The sequence below is a fragment of the Panthera tigris genome, chromosome A1 (assembly GCF_018350195.1).
Source record: "Panthera tigris isolate Pti1 chromosome A1, P.tigris_Pti1_mat1.1, whole genome shotgun sequence".
In the NCBI taxonomy this organism is placed as follows: Eukaryota; Metazoa; Chordata; class Mammalia; order Carnivora; family Felidae; genus Panthera; species Panthera tigris.
The window spans coordinates 33,619,540-33,640,554 of NC_056660.1; the positions used below are offsets into that span (position 1 = coordinate 33,619,540).

General features: G+C 35.2%; 1 protein-coding gene across 4 annotated transcripts in view; it reads left to right on the forward strand.

The window, feature by feature from the left end:
* PCDH17 (protocadherin 17) overlaps positions 1-20,679 on the forward strand; it is a 98,767-nt gene extending 78,088 nt beyond the window's left edge. For 2 of the 4 annotated variants that reach the window (XM_042977573.1, XM_042977583.1), the window contains 2 exons: positions 15,966-16,972; positions 20,477-20,679. In XM_042977573.1, the coding sequence (XP_042833507.1) occupies positions 15,966-16,648 (683 nt within the window). In that variant the 3' untranslated portion in view covers positions 16,649-16,972; positions 20,477-20,679. Of the gene's footprint in view, positions 1-207; positions 361-15,965 lie in introns of those variants that run through there. The other 2 variants (XM_042977593.1, XM_042977603.1) reach the window with 2 other exon arrangements.
* Positions 20,680-21,015: the final 336 nt, after the last annotated feature.

Genomic DNA, 21,015 nt, shown 5'->3' on the forward strand with positions numbered 1-21,015 from the left:
AATATGCCCCCAAAGTAATTTTCTTCCAGTCACACTAAGTTTTATGCACCTGGGGAAATACAAATGACCGTATCTGTCAGGGATTGATCAATCTAAAGGATTTTAATATAAAAATTTCAATCAATAGAGAAGGATTCATGATTCAATTGGCCCTTTTTTCCCATTTGGTTTTTCTATTTGTTAACTAAAAATATTTTATTTTTCAAGCATTCCCGACTTTGCTTTCCTTTGCTATCCTCACCCTACACACCATCACAACTAGACTTCAGTCTGTTGACCTACTTCCTCCAGGTGAGCAATTTCTTCATCTGCTGGCTTTCTTCTCTGTGATCCGAATTTTACTTGTTACATGATGACACTCATAAGACTATCCACACATAAATTCGGAATGTGTAGACTTTATTCCTTTAAAGGAAAATAGAATAGTAAATAAGTAATTTATTCTATTTTATTTGCATCGCTACTTTCAATATTTCAGGGAAAGCTGTGTAAGGTTAAGGGTTGAAAAGAGAATCTACATATTCATTTATATCAGGGTTTGTTTTTTTCACATTTATAGTTCTTAAATGAGTGTAAGTGGTCCAATTCTTAATTGCTTAATGTAAAAAATCACCGCTTTTACAAATTTCACTTCAGAGTTAGTGCTAGGGAAATGCTAAGGAAGAAATTGGTGGAATAGAGAGGGGCTGATATAGGAGAGGGGATTGGTTATTTTCCTTGAATGTTAGTTGTTGGTATAGAGCAAGGTACATCACTGTTGAATTCTGAAGAAGAAACTGTTTCACCTGAGAAATTGGGTCCACAAATTCTTCTTTCACTTTGAACAGGCAATTACATTCCAAATTAGATGTGTTATTTTATGGAAATATATTAAAGGCTTCTTTACACATTACTTTGTAAAATCGGTACGCATCACCCTAATACAGATTCCTAAAGGCAGGGCGGAACCAAGTTCATGTCAATTGCAGCAGCTAGTGAAGCTCAAAATTAAAATCCCCTGAACTCGATAAATTTTGTCGATATATTTTAATTTGGAAGTATGCTCTACATGTGACTCACATAATCTAGGAAAACACATTGAAATTTGAAATAACTGGATGGATTAAGTGAAAGACAGAAAGAAGTATATATCTCAGGTGAAATTTTAGCTCATTTCATGATATTCTTCTAACTCTGGGTTGTATATAGTCCAAGTCTGAGTCATTTGAATGCTTTTGAGAGATTTCATTGGTTTCTTGGTAGTTTAATCTCTACACGAGGGAAACAAGCCAATGGAGAAAATTAATATATCAAGTTGTCGCTGTGGTTGAAAAATACACATGTATGTTACAGTAATCTATTACTGTTATATTTATTTGTGTTGCTTTACTCAAGCTAAGAAAAGAGAAGAGGTTGCATTATTTTTAGATGGAAATGAATGGAAATTGGAGAGAAAATACAAGAAAAGGCCTCAAATAGTGTTGCAGTGAGGAAATTTTTACTTATTTCCAATTTGGGGAAGTAAGGTGGAAAGTTTGACAGCATGAGTGCATGTACATACACATATACTGACACATCTATATAAAATCATCCTTGTCATCCTTAAATAGTTGTGATTTCACACTTACTAAATTATAATCGATTGGGGAAAAAGAGTTTTATTTATCAATTCTTATTTTCAACTTCAATGTAAGAATTAAATTTAAGGGTAAAATTTATAGCAAAAAAAGAATTTTGGCCTTTAGAATGTAAATGTCTGCACATTATTTTATGTGTCCCTAAAAATCTCTCTCTTAATCTGACACTGACACTCTGCTCATGTACACATGCATGCTTCTGGTGAATGTACATGTGTGTGCATGTGCACACCTGTGCTTCACCATGACTGTCTATTAACTTGAAACACTGGGCCCTTTGGGAGCTATCACTGAGCATCAGGAAACCCAAAAGCTGTTGTAAGGCGGGTTAGGTCTTTATTTTATTTCCATTAAATAGTTCCAGAGGATTTTTGTCCTTAGGCAAGGCTCCTTCCATTCATTTCCATTTGGTATGGGAATGTATTTTTTCATCATGTGTACAAAGGGTGCTTATATAAGGAAATGAATGCATGCCTTTTTGGTTGTATTCCTTTGTTGATAGTTACCTGATGTATTGGAAGCTGTCATTTTAAAACGTATATTGCCTTCACTTAAAATATCAAGATAGTGAAGCTTATGAATATTTTCCATCAACATATATGCTACAATAAAAGTCTTCAATTTAAAACTCTGTTACTGGAGCTCATTGAATATAATATTTTCCTATTTTTGTACATATATATTTCTTTGATTTTTAAAATACTCGAATGATTATATGTAATATAATAATTTCATGCATGTGTGTGTTGTAAAACAATCATAATAACTTTAGCTTTTTGTTGAAATCACTTATCTCTCAACTATATGGTTCGTATAGATACAACCTTTATGTTTATGGATAATAAGTAGATCAATGAGTTATATATGTTAGACTATGACCTTTTAAAATAAATGGTTAATCTTACAATGAATCATTTATATTTGAATTTTATGCAGAATTATGTGCAGATATATATGTTTTTAATCGTAAAAGCATCATTCCCAATAGATAAGAAGTTTCATTTGCCAAGTACTTCTAACTTAATAATTTTCTATTTTGCAATAATACTTACCACAGTGACCTTATTTACAATAATAATTAACTAGGTAATTTTCTGTTGTGATCATGCATGTTTTTTATCAATTCAATGAAGAAACACAAATACATATTTTATTAGAAATTTGCCAGATCAAATAGTTATATTTCATTCCATTTTGCATTGCACCTTGGGTTTTAATATTAGATAATTTTAGATCAAGGAACATAACCATCAAGTCACCTAAAAATTTAAGGTTAAAGTGACACTTTCTCAAATTCAAGTTGTTCTCTCTTTTGAGCAGACACATTGTGATCCCAAGTATATGTCCACTAGCATGTTCCACATCCTCCAATTGACCTAGGTAATAATTACAGCCTTCTAAAGGAATTTTAGGGTTCAGTTAGATGATTGCTACCATTTTCCTAAAGATTACGGAAATATTTGCTGGAACAGAAAGTATACAAATTCTACTTGTTAGAATCTAAGTTTATTGTTTTTGTTTTTTGTTTTTTTAATGACAGAACTGCCTAAATAATTTATTTGGGGCAGATTACAGAGGGTTTTGAACACGAGGCTGAGTAGTTCAGATTATAGCAGTCCCCCTTATCCACAGTTTTATTTTCCATGGTTTCAGTTACCTGAAGTGAACCTCATGGTCCAGAAACAGATGACCCTCCTCTGACATCTCGTCAGATGGTCAATAGTAGCCTATGTCACGTCATAGTGCCTACATCATTCACCTCACTTCATCTAATCATATAGGTATTCTATCACTTCACATTATTGCAAGAAGGGTACATACAATATAATTTTTATTACAGTATATTGTTACAATTGCATTATATTACTATTAGATATTGTTAATCTCTTAGTGTACCTAATTTATAAAATAAACCTTTTTAAAAACAAACTTTACTGTAGGTATGAATGTATAGGAAATAACATAGTGTATATAGGACTTGGTGCTATTCATGGCATCCACTGGGGTCTCGGACCGTATCTGTATGGGAAAGGGAGGACGACTGTATAACCTTTTTCAGGAATGACCATGGAAATTGTTAGGCAGCTCCTCAAAAATAGCTTTGGCAACACAAAGGGTCACTTCTTCTGAAATTGAGCATACATATTCTTAGGGGGGGGGGAACAAATATAACATGCCTGAATTTAAAAAAGACTGTCTCAATGAATTCAATGAATTCTCCTTGTGATATCAATATGAATTTCCAATTAGATTAGATTTAGATTGCAAGTCTGAAAATAAAATAAGTTTTCATATATTTATATTTATTTCCCCGTTAATATTACTCATGGGGACTACACTTCACTTTTATCATCTGTTCTTTGCTCCAGGTATGACTGATTATCAATTAAATCATACAAAGTACTCTCCAAGATAAGAAAGTATTTAAAACATCACTGTAGACACCTTTTGATGTTAATACTGTATTATAGATGGATAAGCCTTCATATCCTTTAAAAATACATTTTTATCTTTGCTGTGATTCAAGGATAGCCTTCTCCAATAGCTGTTGACTCTCGGTTTGGTTACATAGCAGGGTGATATAGAGGGACACATCTCCTATCTTACAATATATGAATTTCCAGACCTCTTTTCCCAATTTCTCCATTGCTTCAGTGTGCTTTAATGATTACAAAATATTAAAGCTGTTACAGAAAAATGGCTTGTCATTGCCAGTAAAATCCATTACAAGAAACACTTTTGTATATTTACTCTAGAACATAGTATTGAGTGTATTGATTTTGCTTAAATTTTCATTCTTGGGATGACCCAATCATACAGGATAAAAAACATCAGCTTCCAATAAACTTACAGCACACTAAGGTAATAAGAACAGAATGGTTTCAGAGAAGTAATTCCAAGAACAGGCTTTATTTAAATTGTTAGTTCTCTTTCTTTTCCTACTCTTTATGTATTTTAAAACTATTTGTAATATAGTAGCAATAATTGTGGTAACATGAGCAGCTTGGTAGTAGGAGTTGTTTTAATAAAATCAAGGCCAAATTGTTTCGGTTCAAACTATTGGTATATTACTCTTTTTTTTTTAATTTTTAAAGTTTATTTATTTTTGAGAAAGAGCATGAGCAGGGGTGGGGCAGACAGAGAGAGAGAGTGAGAGAGAGAGAGAGAGAGAGAGAATCCCAAGCAGGCTCTGCACTGTCAGCATGGAGCACGAGGGACTTGAGCTCACTAACCGCAAGATCATGACCTGAGCTGAAACCAAGAGTCGGATGCTAATCCAACTGAGCCACCCAGGCGCCCCTCGGTGTATTAATCTAAAGTTACCTTTGGGCTACTATCAATCTGAATAGTACTTTCAGACAAACTTCATTTCACAGAAGGCATTTTTGGTGAAAAATACATATTTATTATCATTTGTGTGTGTGTATGCATGCACATCAAGAACATTTACCTTTGGTTCACTTTTAAGTTGTAATATAAGCAATATTTGGAGGAATCATTTATAGAGAAGTATAGTTTCATATATATTTCCCATTCATATATGTCCATAAATACATTTTGTATTGCGTCTTTCTTTAAAAACATTATGTTTTTAAAAAGTCCTGAACTGATCTGCTCTTTTGGAACCGTGTCCAACTAATTTAAGGTAAGTGAATCGAAACTTTGGATCTATCTCTAGAGTAGAGCCCTATGAATTTTATGAAAAGCTTTCAGAGACTAGAATGTTATTGAAAATATGAGAACACAAAAATCTTTCTTAAAAAAATTATCTTTTGGGACTCCCAAATCCTGTTGGCAGGTGTTGATCACTAAATAATAAGCTAGAGAGGATTAGTTGCATCTGAATTAACTCTGTTTTCTGAGAATGTTAAAAATGACACCCAGCTCTGTGTACTTGTCTCTAGCAATTGAAAACAAGTGCTAGAAATGAGATGAACAATGGGATTTGAACTGGTACACAGATATATATCCCAATAGAAATCAGATAGCAAGCCTGAGAGAAAAACGCTCATGAGACTATCTTCCTTGCTTCTTGCAAGGAGTTCAGCTTAACAGGCATGTTTTCATTGACCTTCCTTACAGGATTAGCACTTTGCTGGGAGGATGCCTTGAATTTTGGATGTATTCATCCATGTCATCAAAAATGGTGTCATTATCTGAGATGGGGTTAGCTAACAGAGGCAATAAAAGCATAAGAAAACATCCTCTTTAAAGATGAAGAATAGTAGCATATTTAAATAGTCTTGGGCCTGAAATTCGGAGTAGTGTTTTAGTTGTTATAATTTTAAATTTGTCCTTGTAAACCAAATGTCTTTCACTATTTCATGCCAGAGCTAGGTTTATCGCCGTATATAAATCAGGTTCTTTTTGGAAGTTGCATTAACCCTTTCAAGACTCTAAAATTACAGGGACTTATTAATGAATTCACATGTGATGATAGCTATCAGATAAAGTACAAGATATAGACGCAGCTAACTTAAACTAAAACAGAGAAACTGGCACGTTTGACACAACAATGAAGTAGAATCAAAAAAGGACAAAAGGAGAAACCCAGGAGTGAAGGAAAAAAACCTATAGATGCTGAGGTGTGGGTTTTCAGGATACTTGCTGTTTTCTTTAATTTAAAAGTATAAAGAGGTGATTATTTAAATCTAGACTTTAATTTCAATAAAGGTGTCACTGATTTAAAAAAAAACCCTAAGGGGAAATATTCTGACCTCTGTGTTTACATATATATCCCAGGCAGATTTATTTATCTTATTTTAAATTATAATAAATAAATAATATGGAACTCTATAGGTTATCAATAATAAATAGAGAACTTTAGATTTTTATATAAGCATGGTATCTAACAGACAGATATGATGTTACTTCATTTTTTTTTTTAAAGTAAGCTCTAGGGCCAAAGTGAGGCTTGAAGTCATGACCCTGAGATCAAGAGTCACATTCTCCACTGACTGAGCCAGCCAGGTGCCCCAGATCTCATGGAACTTTAAATCCTGTATAATTCACAGTGAAAGAGAGCCATTTTGCATAACATTGTTTAGGTCCTGGGATCATTCTAAAAGCTAAGCTCACAACCTCATAAATGAATGAGGTTTTTTGTTTGTTTGTTTCAATTTTTTATTTAAATTCTAGTTTGAATGATTTTGAAATAAGTAAATTATAAGGAATAGTCTCTTCTATTGTAGATTACCAATAGTATTAGATGCCTTTTTAATTTACTCTTCTTTTACATCAATGGTAGCTTTCAGGTGTAGATATTGAACGTGTTCTGTGTACTCAAGGAATAGAGCATGAAAGAATGAAAGAATGGAACACAGTATCGGTACCTTGATCCTCAAGGTGTGTAAGGATCTCACTGAGGCAAATGGATTAAAAAATAATGAGTTACGAAGCAATGCTGGTATATATAATTCAGTGGAAAAATGTGGCATTATCTTCATCCTAAACAGGAATGCTTATTTTGGACATTTTCAGGAATTTCCTGTAGAAATTTATTCTTCATATCCGGAACCAACTTTGAAAAGTTTCTGAGATTCCTCATCTACCTTATTTGTGGCCATTCTCCTTACCTTGTAAAATTATTTATTACCTCTCTCCTAGACCCCAAACATATCTTCTTTCTTCCAAACCTTTCCTCTTCTGGCGTTCTCAAAGAATCCTTTAATCTTTCAGATGTGCTCATATGCAATCTTATGGTTGGGTAATAATAATAGCAAATTAGAGAAAGAGTGAAGACAGATAAAGTAGATGTAAGAAGAGGAAATATTTTTCTAATGCAGAATTATAAAATACAGGATTTATCCTATTAATATAAAATACCAGTTGAGTCAACATGCATTAAGACTTTCTCTAGTTTATAAGGGGTAGAATGAGATGTTAGCAGAATGGGGTCACAATGGGGTCTGAATGACTACGCCAGTGAATCATGTCATGTCCTATTGTGCTCTGCTGGAGATATCCTGGTGGGGACCAAAACTCTATATATCTGTTTCCAGAAATAATGCTGATTTGAATGCTGCTTGCCCTGTGGCTCATCTCAGTTTTGTATGTTAATAAGTGCTGTCTAATACCTTTTTGATCAAGCACATATTTTAAAAATCTTCTGAGACATAGGACATTCAAATACCTATAATTTGAGGGTTCATTGTCTGCTTCATTATTTTTTATTATTATTATTCAGAGCCTTTCTATTCTCTTTTAAATCCTAGTCAATGTTCTGTACATTAATCATTTATTTTTTGGTATTGCCACATATGTCCTTTGACTTCTAAAGTGGTCTTTTACTATCTTGTGAAATGCACAGTCCTGTGTGGTTACTGTTTCACTTTCTAACCCTTTCACCTGGATCATCCTCTTCCTGCTCTCTTTTTGTTGAAACTCATCGTCCTTTGAATTTTAGATCAAGCACTATGACTAGTACAAAGCCTTTCACAATATTGTAGTCAACACTTTTCTCTGTATTTCTGTTGCTTGACCCTCATGTAACATAGTTCAAAATGTAATTGATCAGGAGTTATTTGCCCTAGCTGATTTTAAACCTAGTTTCTAGTTTCCAGTCAGAGTAGAAATGCCTTAGTGAAGAGATAAATTCTTACAGACTGGAGAATTTTAGAAGTGGATACACATAGGTTTGTTTATGACAAACTTTTACTTGATACATTACTGTTCTACAACATTCTATTCAAGATGACTTTGCTTGAAAACCTCCAATGCCTAAGCACAAAGTTTGTGTTTGATTCATTCTTACCTTGTGAATTCTTGAGTATAGCTTCTTCAAACTAACCACCGAACTGTACATATCTAATGCTGTCACTGAATTTGAGCTGTTATTACTCTCGTGGTGCATTTGAGTTGTATTGTTTTTCTTTGAGTTTTTCTATTGTTTTTCTTGACTCTGTCAGAGTCCCTCACTCACAAAAAAAAAAAAAAAAAAAAAATGCAAACTTTGTTTCATTAGTATAGTATCAAGTTTCAGAGCCAGTTCTTATCAACATACCAGTTAAGAAAGAGATGGCCTGGGGCGTCTGAGTGTCTCAGTGGGTTAAGCGTGCAAACTTTTGCGACTTCAGCTCAGGTCATGACCTCACAGTTCGTGAGTTCATGCCCCACGTTGGGCTCTTTGCTGTCAGTGCAGAGGCTGCTTGGGATCCTCTGTCTCCCTCTCTCTCTGTCCCTCCCCCACTTGTGCTCGCGCTCTCTCTCTCTCTCAAAAATAAATAAACATTAAGAAAAGGAGCAAAGAAAGAAAGAGATGGCCCCATTTATCTGTGCCTTCACTTTAAGCATCTGCTGCTGCCCCAGGTGATGATGGCTGCACCTACAGATTGGGGAAGCGGGGGGGACAGCTAAAATATGAACGTTAATCTCAGGGCAGTGCACTATGGGACACAATTATATTTGTGCTATAGGTTCCCAATGCATGGTTTAGATTCTCACTTATAAGATATTCTTGCTACTTCTATATCAGATTTCCTTATATCCTTTGGCTCTCATTCTTTAAGTTTCCATTTAATTTAAGTTTTCTTCATCTTAGAGCATTACTATATGTGGTCAATATATATGTCAGAAAATTCACTCTGGTAGACATGTTGTTTTGTCCAAAGGGTCACAAACACTTAAAACCATCCCTGAAGGCATGCAGGTGCACTGAATAGTATGTGCAAATGCTCCCAGTGCTCCACATACCCAGCTGCAATTGGATTCGGTTGACTACGATATAGGCCAGTGGTTTCTGGTGTCTGAATGCAACCGTGGCAATACATTCGGAAGCATTGTGCAATGCGGGTGCACGCTGGGGGATTGCTGCTTCAAAGCTGCCATGGTTTGACTATTTGATAGTATTATAATAACTTCCACTTCAAAATGTGCTTTCCACCTATCAAAAGCAGCTAGAATGGCATTTCACAACTGAAGTAAAACCTGGAAGCCTGATTGGCAGTGGATCAACCTAAAAATATATGCGTTTCTCTCTCAGTGTTTTTATTACGTGAACTGTGTGCCCAGATTCTGCTTCCTGATGGCCAGTTGTTAGGACACAATGCAAGTCTCTGGACTTGTAACCTGCAGTTTATTCATGGTGTCACTGCCAACGTGTAAACAGACATCCTCACGAAATGAGCATATCAGCGTACATAACGCGATTCATGGTCCCGTTGACATTAACAAAACAAAAGAAGCTGCCTCTCTCTGTCTCAAAATAATACATAGATGTTAAAAAAATAAAAACAAACAAAAAAAAACAAAAGAAGCAACAGCACATCCCACAGGTGTATTTGTGTGTTAGTTCCTTGATCAGTAAAACATTAGATCCCCATGCACAATGCGGGGATCATACAATGCGGTAGATGAAAGATCACTCAGTGATCTTAGTGGTTGGTTCTCTGATGCCACATTTTCCCTAACTCCTTCCTTGTCTTCCCTGCACAAGGGATGTACCAACCTTATTAAAAAATTGTGCTAAAATTAAGCCTCGCAGTCATGTGAACACTGGCAGAAAAAAAAAGCGTGTGATAAAATTGTAATATATTCTTTTTCTTTCTTATCTGACACAGAAAAAAAAAGTTTTGAGACAAGTTTCCAACACTGTCTCTAGAAATAATATCGAGAGTGAAATTTTACCCCTCTTGTAGTCAGATAGACTGAAATCAGAAGGTTTATTTTTAATTAATCGGCTAGTAAATGAGACATAGAAATCATAAATGGAAATGATTTGAATGAATATAGATAAGGTGCCATTTATACAGAATGATTCACCCCATCATGATAACAAGTGTAAGGGGTTTATAGGATGGTAAAGGAAAGTAAGTGAATAATCATCAACCGCCAAAAAAAGAAAGAATTGTTTATGTTAGCAAAGTGTCAGTTCACAGGATCTTGTGAATTATGTCAACTCACTGAAAGGAAAATTTAATCACAGATTTGTTGGACTGTATTCTGATGAGGTTTCTATTTTAGCATTGATACTTTTTATCTGATACGTTAGAATATATTTGGATTAAATCGGAATTTGTTGCACTCATAAGGAAGTGTGTGTGCATGTGCGAAATTGAGTGTGTGTGCCGAAGAACAGAAAAAGACAGCGAAAACAAGCTGTTCTCATACCAGCAAAACCTTTCAGTAGGAAACTGATACACAGAAACTGCCAGTCAAAGGTCTTGGTTTGTCATTGTTTCCTGGTAGATAATCTGTGATGGCTTCCTAGTTTAGATTCCGTAGAGTTAATCTCCCAAACACCAGTGCCAGCCATAAATAGAGATGGGTCCCTGCTCTCTGCTTTTCCAGACAGCTAATTAGGTGTTATGAAAGCTTACATTGGTGAAAGAAGGTAAATTAGAAATAAAAAAAGAAAAACGAGAACAAATAAAAAATGGACTTCCATTTATAGAGTTGTCTACTTGGAAACAACTCTAATTTTAAGATGCTGCTAGAAACCACCACTCTAAGGGAAGAAAGCTATTCCTATTTAAAGCTGTTTACAAAGCAGAAATAAAGCCATTTTATTGACAGTCAAAAAGCAGAGAAAACTCTCTCTCACATGCCCTTCCCCCATGGCCACAGCATTTTAGAACTTCCTCATTGACTCCCTGATATGTGGAGTTTGGTTTTCGGATTTCTGTGACACCTTTATTTCTTCATTATAAAAAAATAAATCTAAAAAAAAAATTAAATCCGTAGCATATCTGAAATTCTTATGCTAGAGACTATATGCATGTTTTCATACAAGTATCTGGGCTCTGGAGGCAGCAGTCACATGGAAACTGAGGGGAGGAAATCCTTTTATGTTTTCTAATATTTCCTTAAGTAGTTACAAATCAGTTGCCAAGCATCTCTCTTTGGGTAGTGTGCTATAGTGCTTTGAAGACAGGGAAGGTAAGCTTGATTCTGGTTTGTGATAAATTCCGGCCTGAGAGTGAGAGAGACTAGAATAAAGGGGTAGATGTACTCCGGAGTAGGAAATTTTATGGGGGCTGGCTTCTTGACACGTTCCCTCAGTAATGAACACCACCGAGTCATGATACGCAAGGATTGTTTCCCCTGACTCTTCCCAAAATAATCATGTTTAGCAAATGCGCCCTTAATCTTTATTAGTTCCTACTGGTTTAAATAGTGCTTTGGCTTCAAATTATAATCTTATACATAGTAATGTTTGGTACCTTTTACCTATCCTTGAGATGTCTCTGCACTCCTATTGATAAAGTGACATCACAATGTTTAAATCACATTGTAAACATGAAGTTATGGAAAGCTTTATGGAAGATGGCTAAAACCCAATAATTTAAGGGCAGGTAGTTTGATGTTTTACCTAAATAATTTTTTTTTTTCCTTGCAGGATGTAACTTCCGCAATGACAGCTCCTTTGAAGGTGTATTTTCGCACCAAACGGTTGCTTGCCTACTATCGCTAAGATTAAGTTATTAAACTGCTTAGTCTAGGTTAAAAAGAAAGCTTTCAGACATGTCAGCCAATATGAATATGCAGATTTCAGACATCTTTATGTCTAAATCAATTTGAATTATATAAAGTTCTAAAATCAGAGGTAGTCAAGTTGTTGATCCAATCACGGATTTTGCACCGATAGTTGTAGGGCAAAGGGAAAGATTAAAATGTTATTGGAGATTGATTTATACCTACCTATGTACATTATACATGTAATGCTTTATATAAAAATGTGTACATATATATGTGCGTTTTATATGTATGTATATTATCTCCTAAATTATGAATATAGAACATTTCTGTGCATTTCATTTTTTCATCTGTATTTCTCTTCTGGCAATAACTGCTAGTAAATTTTCAGGAATACATTGGCTATACATTTCAGTTTTAAAATTTTGTTTGGACTATATCCTGGAGAAAGGTCAAATTTAACACACACACACACAGATAAAGATCTCTACGTGTGTGTGTGTGTGTGTGTGTGTGTGTGGTTTGTTGTGCAGCTGCATTGCAAGTACTATAATCATTTGTGTGACTTTATATCTTTTGCAAACATATATAAATTAAGATGGAAAATTAAAATAATTAAGATGACTATGTTTAGATTCCTCTTTTTGAGAGCTTGTGTAATACTCAGATGTGTCTATAAGAGCATAGAAAATAATTCTTAATACTAAACAAGTACTTAAATTTATCAGGTTGTCACATGATCCTTCAAGGAATCATACATTTTAAAAATGTGACACTGTAAACCTTCCCTGCAGGCAGAATTGCCCAGAGTTCCAGCTGTTGGACTTCAGAATAGTTTTCTCTTTGTAATATAAGCATGCTTATCTGTCAGTTTCTCATCTGCACACCATTTGGATTATGATATCTTTCTTGGCCAAGGGTGCATTTGTGAAAGGGTAATCATGTTATATTGAGGAAATCATTAAATGAGGGTAAATAATTTCTTTGTAATCTCACATTAGTCCAAAAGAAAAAAAGTGAATCTTGGACTAGGATCAATTACTTTTACTTCTACCCAGGGTCTCTGAGTTTGGTTTCTGATACAAATATCTAATCTATGCAAATAGTGGCTGTCTATATAATTTGCTTCTTTTTCAGTTCTGTTGTATATAATTTGACATATCTATTCTGGGTTCCATTTTCCCTACGGTACAGGCAGAAGTTTCATTATTTACCTTTGTAGCTCTACGTCTTGAGAAAATGCCCCACACTATTATTTTATAATAAAAATACTTAGTGTACCGAGGGGATCTTAAAACTACGTAGGAGAAGGTATACATGACAGGAATCCTCCCGTACAACTCCTCTTCCCTCCCATCTCTCTCCCTCCACTTAGCTTTCTTTCCTTCTTCTCTCCTTTTTTCTTCTTTGTTTTTCATTTTGTCCACTTTCTATGTCTATGTGGTCATCCGTTATATACTACCTATGTCTCTTTGTTTGTACCTACCTATTCATCTCTTTATTTATGTTCCTTCAGAAATAATTTCACTTTCTCATAAATTCTTTCTTATTTGACCCTTGGCAATTATAGTTCACTTTTTGCTCATGGTTTATGCTGCTTGTATAAAAGTGTCCGTTAGATTTTCTTCACTGTCTGGGAACCGCTGTGATCAAAATTACAGTCTAATCAGAAGGTGAACAGCTTATAATGTATCATGATCAATACTTAGAATTTGCTCCTTAGGTTGGGACATGAAGGAGTGAAGTAAAAAGCTGCAGATTTTTCAGCTGTGAAGTGCAAACAATCATTTCATGTTGATGGTTTCAAATTCAAGGTCGATTTATACTTTCATACATCTGCATTATTTTATCTCTTTTACTCCCTTTTTAAATTCATATTGAATTTATTCAGTGCGAGGCCATCCAAATTGCTTAAGTTGAAGGCCAGTCAATATTGGAATATAAAACTATGTTAGCATATTTCGAGGAGAGTGCATTGGTTGTAAATGAATTTTTTAGAAGTCATGGCTCTAAAAGCTACAAAAATATTATCTAATGAAGTAGACAGTATTCTACTATATTTGTGGAGGACAAAATTGGTTGAATGAAATCATACGTATTTTCTTTCTAACACAAATAGACACAGATGTAAAGGTGATTTTTATGATTCCCATGCAGAATAGGTAGAGAAAACAGATACCTGATATGAAAATTTTCTAATATCTATTTGTTTTCAAATTTCTGTTTGACTTTAAATCCATACAGGAAGGCTTCCTAAAAAATTTATAATGCTAGATTTTTCTGCTGCTGTTTGTGTCCGTCTAACAATCTTCCAAGAAACAGATAGTATTTGAGTCTATAGGTGTGAATACTTGAGTTCACTATTCTTGCCTGCATTACATAATACAATTAATATATTTCATTCATTCATATGGAAATATATTTTTGAAAACACGACAAAATTAAAATACAGGCAAGCTACCTGAATACATTTTTAACATTTCACCAATATGAATGACACGTGTTATGAAAAACCACAATATTTTTATTCTGTCAAGACACTATTCTAACTTCTTTCGAGAAAAAAATAAATCTCGTAAGAAATTCTCTTATCCTAAAACCTTTTGAGATAAATCAAGTTGTAGTTTATGTTTTCTTTTTTGGATAAGGAATTATTTATATGTTTTAAATATGAACTCAGATTTTACATATGACTTTGAACAGTAACTGTATAAATGTATCAGGGCTATTAAATATGGTGCTTTCTATTTTAAGTATCTTCCATGTGGCCTTTTTTCCCTTGCACAGGACACTATGAATTTGTAGAGATCCTCTCACATCAATTAAATGGCTGCCCCAAGGGTTGCTAAATGTGTGGGGAATTCTAGTCCCATCCCACAGAGATGAAGTGTAAATATCCTCTCCTGGAAAAAAAAAAAAAGGTCCTTGATTTAAAAAGAACCATTAAATATGAGGGGAAACAATCATTTGTAGATGAAAGTGACAACTGGGAAGAGGTAGTTCAGTTATAGTTCAAAATATTGGGGCAGTGGAATTATGCAGCTATCGTCATAATGAAGGAATTTTCTTTCATATTTTCTGTTCAGCATCTTTGAAAGAGAGGTCATTAAAGACTGCTTTATTTAGATTCTCTGTATGCCTATTGGCAAAAGAGAGAAGCAAACATTTTCACGGAAGACATTATCGTGGAAAACAGGAAATCATGAGTTGTCATTCATCTGAACTCTGTTGACTAAACCCATTTTCACCTACTTACACCAAAAAAAAAAAAAAAAAAAAAAGCTGAAGTGAAGAAAACTGATTGCATGATCCATACCCATATCTAATAAAATAGGAATGTGCACTTTTTGACAAGTTTATTCATAACATATTCTGATAGAAAATTCCATTTGCTCCTCTCAGTAGGAAAGGTAGGCTTTTAAAGGAAACCTTTTATTTCATGACTGTCACCAAAATAACAATTACAAGCAAAATAGGGATAAAACATGAAAAAAAAAGCAGCTTAGGGCTTGTTATGGAAGTATGTGATCTAGTTTTTGCCCCATTATTTGATTTGAAAAATTAATCCTGGTAATCCTTTTTGAAGTTCACTGTTTCCAGGATGGGTTATACAGAACAAAGACTAACTGATATCTCCAGGAGGTTAGTTTACAGTGATGTTCTATTCCACTGAGAATGATTCTCCAATGGCCACTTTTTACTTCTTCCCAGGCTATGGGAATTCATTAATATCTAGAGAATAGACTTAAATAAAACCATTGTCTCAACCAGCAGGTTTATGCAACCATCCTGAAATGTTTTAATTATTGTTTTCTTTTCCTTTTTAATTAAGAGACCAGAGGTCAAACAAGCCCACTGAGAGCTGATCGCAGCCTCAGTAGAAATTTAAAAGCAACCCTAATGATTGGATTTGCTGTTTTCTCTTTTGTTTTGCAGAACCAGAAGAGTGCGTTAATTGCACAGATGAATGCCGAGTGCTTGGTCATTCTGACAGGTGTTGGATGCCACAGTTCCCTGCAGCCAATCAGGCTGAAAATGCAGATTACCGCACAAATCTCTTTGTACCCACAGTTGAAGCTAATGTTGAGACTGAGACTTACGAAACTGTGAATCCCACCGGGAAAAAGACTTTTTGTACATTTGGAAAAGACAAGCGAGAGCACACTATTCTCATTGCCAATGTTAAACCTTATTTAAAAGCCAAACGTGCCCTGAGCCCTCTCCTCCAAGAGGTCCCCTCAGCATCAAGCAGCCCAACGAAGGCATGCATCGAGCCTTGCACCTCAACAAAAGGCTCTCTGGATGGTTGCGAAGCGAAACCAGGAGGCCTGGCCGAAGCAAGCAGCCAGTACTTGCCCACTGACAGCCAGTATCTGTCACCCAGTAAGCAACCGAGAGACCCTCCATTCATGGCTCCCGATCAGATGGCAAGGGTCTTTGCAGATGTGCATTCTAGAGCCAGCCGGGATTCCAGCGAGATGGGTGCTGTTCTTGAACAGCTTGACCACCCCAACAGGGATCTGGGCAGAGAATCGGTGGATGCAGAGGAAGTCGTGAGAGAGATTGATAAGCTTTTGCAGGACTGCCGGGGAAATGACCCTGTGGCTGTGAGAAAGTGAGGGAAAAAAAAAAAAAAAAAGCATTGGCATTTTCTTGTGTCTTCTGTTAATTTAAAAATGATCCCTCCTGGTGACAACCCATTTCACAGGGACGAAGAAAGACCAATGCTGCTTTAAGGCTTTTAGTGAACATCTGAAGTGCCCACAAGTATGTTCTTTTCACTGCTGTTTCTTTTTCAGAGATAACAATGGTTTTGTTTTGACCAAACTTATATTAGGACAGAATTAATGATGCCGAAAGAGAAAAGAAAATGAGAGAAGAAAAAGGAAAGAAGACAAAGGAGGATGAGGAGGCGAGTTACCTTTTGACAATCTGTTAGGAAGGTATGCAGCGTGAGAGTTGAAGTATTTCTGATCACTCTGAGACTGTCCTCCGTGATTTATGCTGACTTAACTGTTTACCTATAAACCCCATACAAAGCAGGGTCATAATTTGTGATCTGTGGTGGATTTCTAGCCGTCATCACAGGCTTCTACTTAAAGTCCCGAAAAGACCTTGCAGTAGTCCAAGCTACCCCAAACATTAACACATATTTGTGGTAAACATTTCTGTACAAAGTTACCTGCCACACATATAAACACAAAGGACATTCCATATCATCAGTCAAAAAAAATTAAAAAAAAAAAAAACTTGGTCATTTGTAAGACACTTCATGTCGTATAAAAGTTAAATGTAAAAAGATATAGTCCATTTTGTCCTGCACACACATAGACTAATTCACGTCATTAAAGGAGAAGAAATTTTTTTAAAAGCTTAAAATGCCTCTTCAGCATTTTAGTGTCCAACAAACATATAAATAATGATGGATATGTTTTAAATTTGACCTGAAGAATAGTTACTATTGAATGATAATATTCGGAGGGAATGAACACGATCAATATGTTTCATTCGTTTCTGGACACTAAAATAGCTCAGGAAAGTGAAAATGTCTTAGACATCACAAATCACATGACCATTTAAATGTGCAAATGTAAGAAGATTCAATGTGTTTACATCAAATGACATATTTTTATTGATTTATTGCAGATTCAGTGCATATGAGCCAAATTGTTGAGTGTATAAGAGCTATATTGTGTATTTTATTAAATTAATATATAGTTGTGTTGCAAAAATATTTGGGCTTATATTGTAAATGGCAAGTGTTGCCTCGGTAGCTGTCGAACTCTATGAGTTTTGTTTTTTCCTGCTTCCTTTTCCCCATGGAATGTGGGAAGCAGTGCCTCAGAGCAAAGTCTCTTGTTTAATGTATAGTCTACCAAGTACTACAGTACATAATCTGTTCAAAATGTGTTTGAGTGAGCTGATGGAGCTAACTGAAAGGTCAAAAAATACATCCGTCAGTCATGGTTACGTGCAAGTCCTTGTAGAAGCTTTTATTAAAGTCCCGCTAAGTCACAAGAATTACATGTGTACCAATACCTGAAACTTGTTCACGTTTTTCCAGTAACATACAGCTTCTGCCTATGTAGATATCATAACGTTGATTGGTTCTCAAAAGTATCTTACGTGGTTCAAGATGTGTGTTCCCATTATATTTCAAAACCATGAAAAATGCTTTAATGCATGTGTGGTACCAGCAAAGGTTACTTGCATTGTGTAGTGTTTTTCAAGAGGTCTGGGTCTTAGCAAACTGTTTTTTTCCTTTTTCTCAGTACTTTTCTGCCTCCTTTTATTGGCGTCCTTCGAGAACAATACACCTTCTATTCCTTCCTTTGGTTACACCTTTTCTTGTGACATTTAGCAAGTTTCAAACTTACTTCCATATGAGGCTAGGAAACCTCAAATTTCAGGAATTGGGAAAAACAAAATTAGCACTTGCAGAAGTAGCAGCAGATGGGAAAATGCCTTGATTGACGTTTTCCTTCAGCGTCGAAAATTTTTGGCATTTTACAGCTTCATGACAAACAGTTTCCAGCCCATACCTTACAAAATGTGGTGCTGAGTTAAATAAAGGCTGTTTGTGCACTGGAGCAGAAAAATGCATTATTTGCAAACTGGTGGAGAATTCTGTGCCTTCTTTTCTGGCCACCAAGCCAGTGTAGAAACAGCATAAATGTCATAAAACCATTATATTAAAAACAAAAACAAAAGCAAAAACAAACAATGAACTGAATTAAGTTTTGTAATTTTAAACCTCGAAAAATTCAACTGAAAATATTTCCGTCAAATGCCGTCAAGATTTTAGACTGTACCTCGTTTGCAAAGCCGCTGTGAAAGGGAAGAGCGGACAACTCCCATCAGCCTTATTCTCTCGAGAACTGGATTTGGTTCCTAGTAACAGCCTTTCCAAAGCTCTACTCTTGGTTTTTATTATTCATAAATGTTTAAATTAGCAAAGAAGGGATCTTGTACATGTGAAACCTAATCGACTCTCTATATTTTGGACAATTTATGTATCTGAAATGTGTTGTCTCTGTTATATGATGTTATTTTTTGCCAGGAGACTACAGGTTGATTTAGCTTGATAGCTGAAATTTGATGGAAAACTAATTTCCATTTAGTCTTAGCAAGTGTCGCTTCTCTCTTACTAGACAGATAGCCGCGTAGTTCAATCTAAGGCAGTATGTAAATGAGATCAACAAAGAGAGTAGGGTTTATTTTTAAAACATTCTTAACGCTGAGTAACCAGTTGTTCAATTTATTATATGTCTGAAGACATTAAAACACTATAAGATTTTAAGAATTGGTTGTGCCAATGTGTGAGGGATTTACCTTTAGGCTCTCTGTCACCAGTGATTTACTAGTGTTAGCTGTTTAACACATTATCTGTATTTAGTAGTGATTATTTATTTACAAGTTGGTGGTAATTTCAGCAGTCAGGGCTCTAAGCTCTTATAGTTGAGTTGAGGGAATCTCACCTTTATTCATTTGGCTGGCGGCTGCCTTTATCACAGACCTCTGGTGCTCCGCTTCCGAGGAAGTCAATGAGATGCCAAAATCACCCCGCTACAGAGCAACTTGCTTTAAGGGGTGATGCATGATCCAACAGTGATGTTTCAAGGGGTTTCAGCATAATTCAGAATGTGGAAAATTTGTCTTAATTCACATCCTCCAAATACCAACCCCTCAAAAAAATCCCACACATTCAAAAAGAATAATTTGATAATACTTTGTCTTTTAGGTCCTTAAATAACTGAAGTGAAGCACAGACTAAGAATTTATAGAAATTTTTGTAAGAAAGTCAAAAAGTTCTAAAAATTGTTTACCGATGAACTAAAAAAAAATCAGTAACGAAACAACCTTTTCATTAAATGTTAATGATAAAAGATCTTTTCATCAAAGTTCAAAGTAGTGAGAATCAGTGTTAGTTATACCTATACCAAAGTAAACATTAAAGAGACATATCATGCAATTTTAAAGAATGCTTTCATATTACTTCTTAACCTTACATACTTATCCTTATTGCAGTCAATATACAAAGATTGGCTCACTACTCCATGAGTTAATTGAATTCCTAGTTGGGAAATTGACTCTGTTTCATTTTCCTGAGATTTTGTAAAACATGACTTCCCTTTAAAGGATTTAGGCAGTGCTCAATTTAAAAAATGACACCGGAAAAAAAGTCATGTAGTAATAGGGCAGTATGCTTTATTAGAACCAGGTTAAAAGCTGTTTGTTGCCTAATGGAGTAGAAGTTGCTGAGGTCAACAAGTAGACTGAGGTCTGGCATAATATATGCCCACTCATTATTGTCTAATTATATTCTTTTGACAACAGACAGCATTTATCACAGCATTAATTCAAATGAGAGTTTTGGCTATCAAGATGTGTTGATTTGAAACATAATTGAATGAGACCTGATTAAAGTCTGACTTTCCTGGCCCCAGTGTTTTGCAGGTTGGCTATTCCCATTCATCAACCCCATCACTCCATAAGGTTCTTAGCTGCACCAAGCGATTGGTGAACAAGGACAACAACAACAAAAGCAGCATACATTGTATGGATTTATCTCAACGCTATTGTTTAATGGCTGTGTTTAATGTGACCTATCTGGAAAATGAGGACTCCGAATAAAAAGCTATTACTAATAGCGGTGTTGCCTTCCCTTGAATTCATTAACACAGAGGTGATGTGTTATACCCTGTGTACCACAGGGACACTGATCGTGATTATTTTGGAAAGCAACTGTGGTATCACAACTGTTTTTGCCAGGTATTTGTTTGCCGGTAAAATAAGATTTTTGAAAAATGTCTTTGACAGTAATCTCACTGGGTTCTCGACAGGAATGGGTTAACCGTCTTTCAGATAACTTTGATACTTTGGCTAGTCAGATGGTTACCACAGAGTCATAGCCTAGATGCTTGTGGCTTCTAATTTTTACAGTTGGTTTGAAATTAATTTGGGGCAAGAACCGAAAGGATTTCAG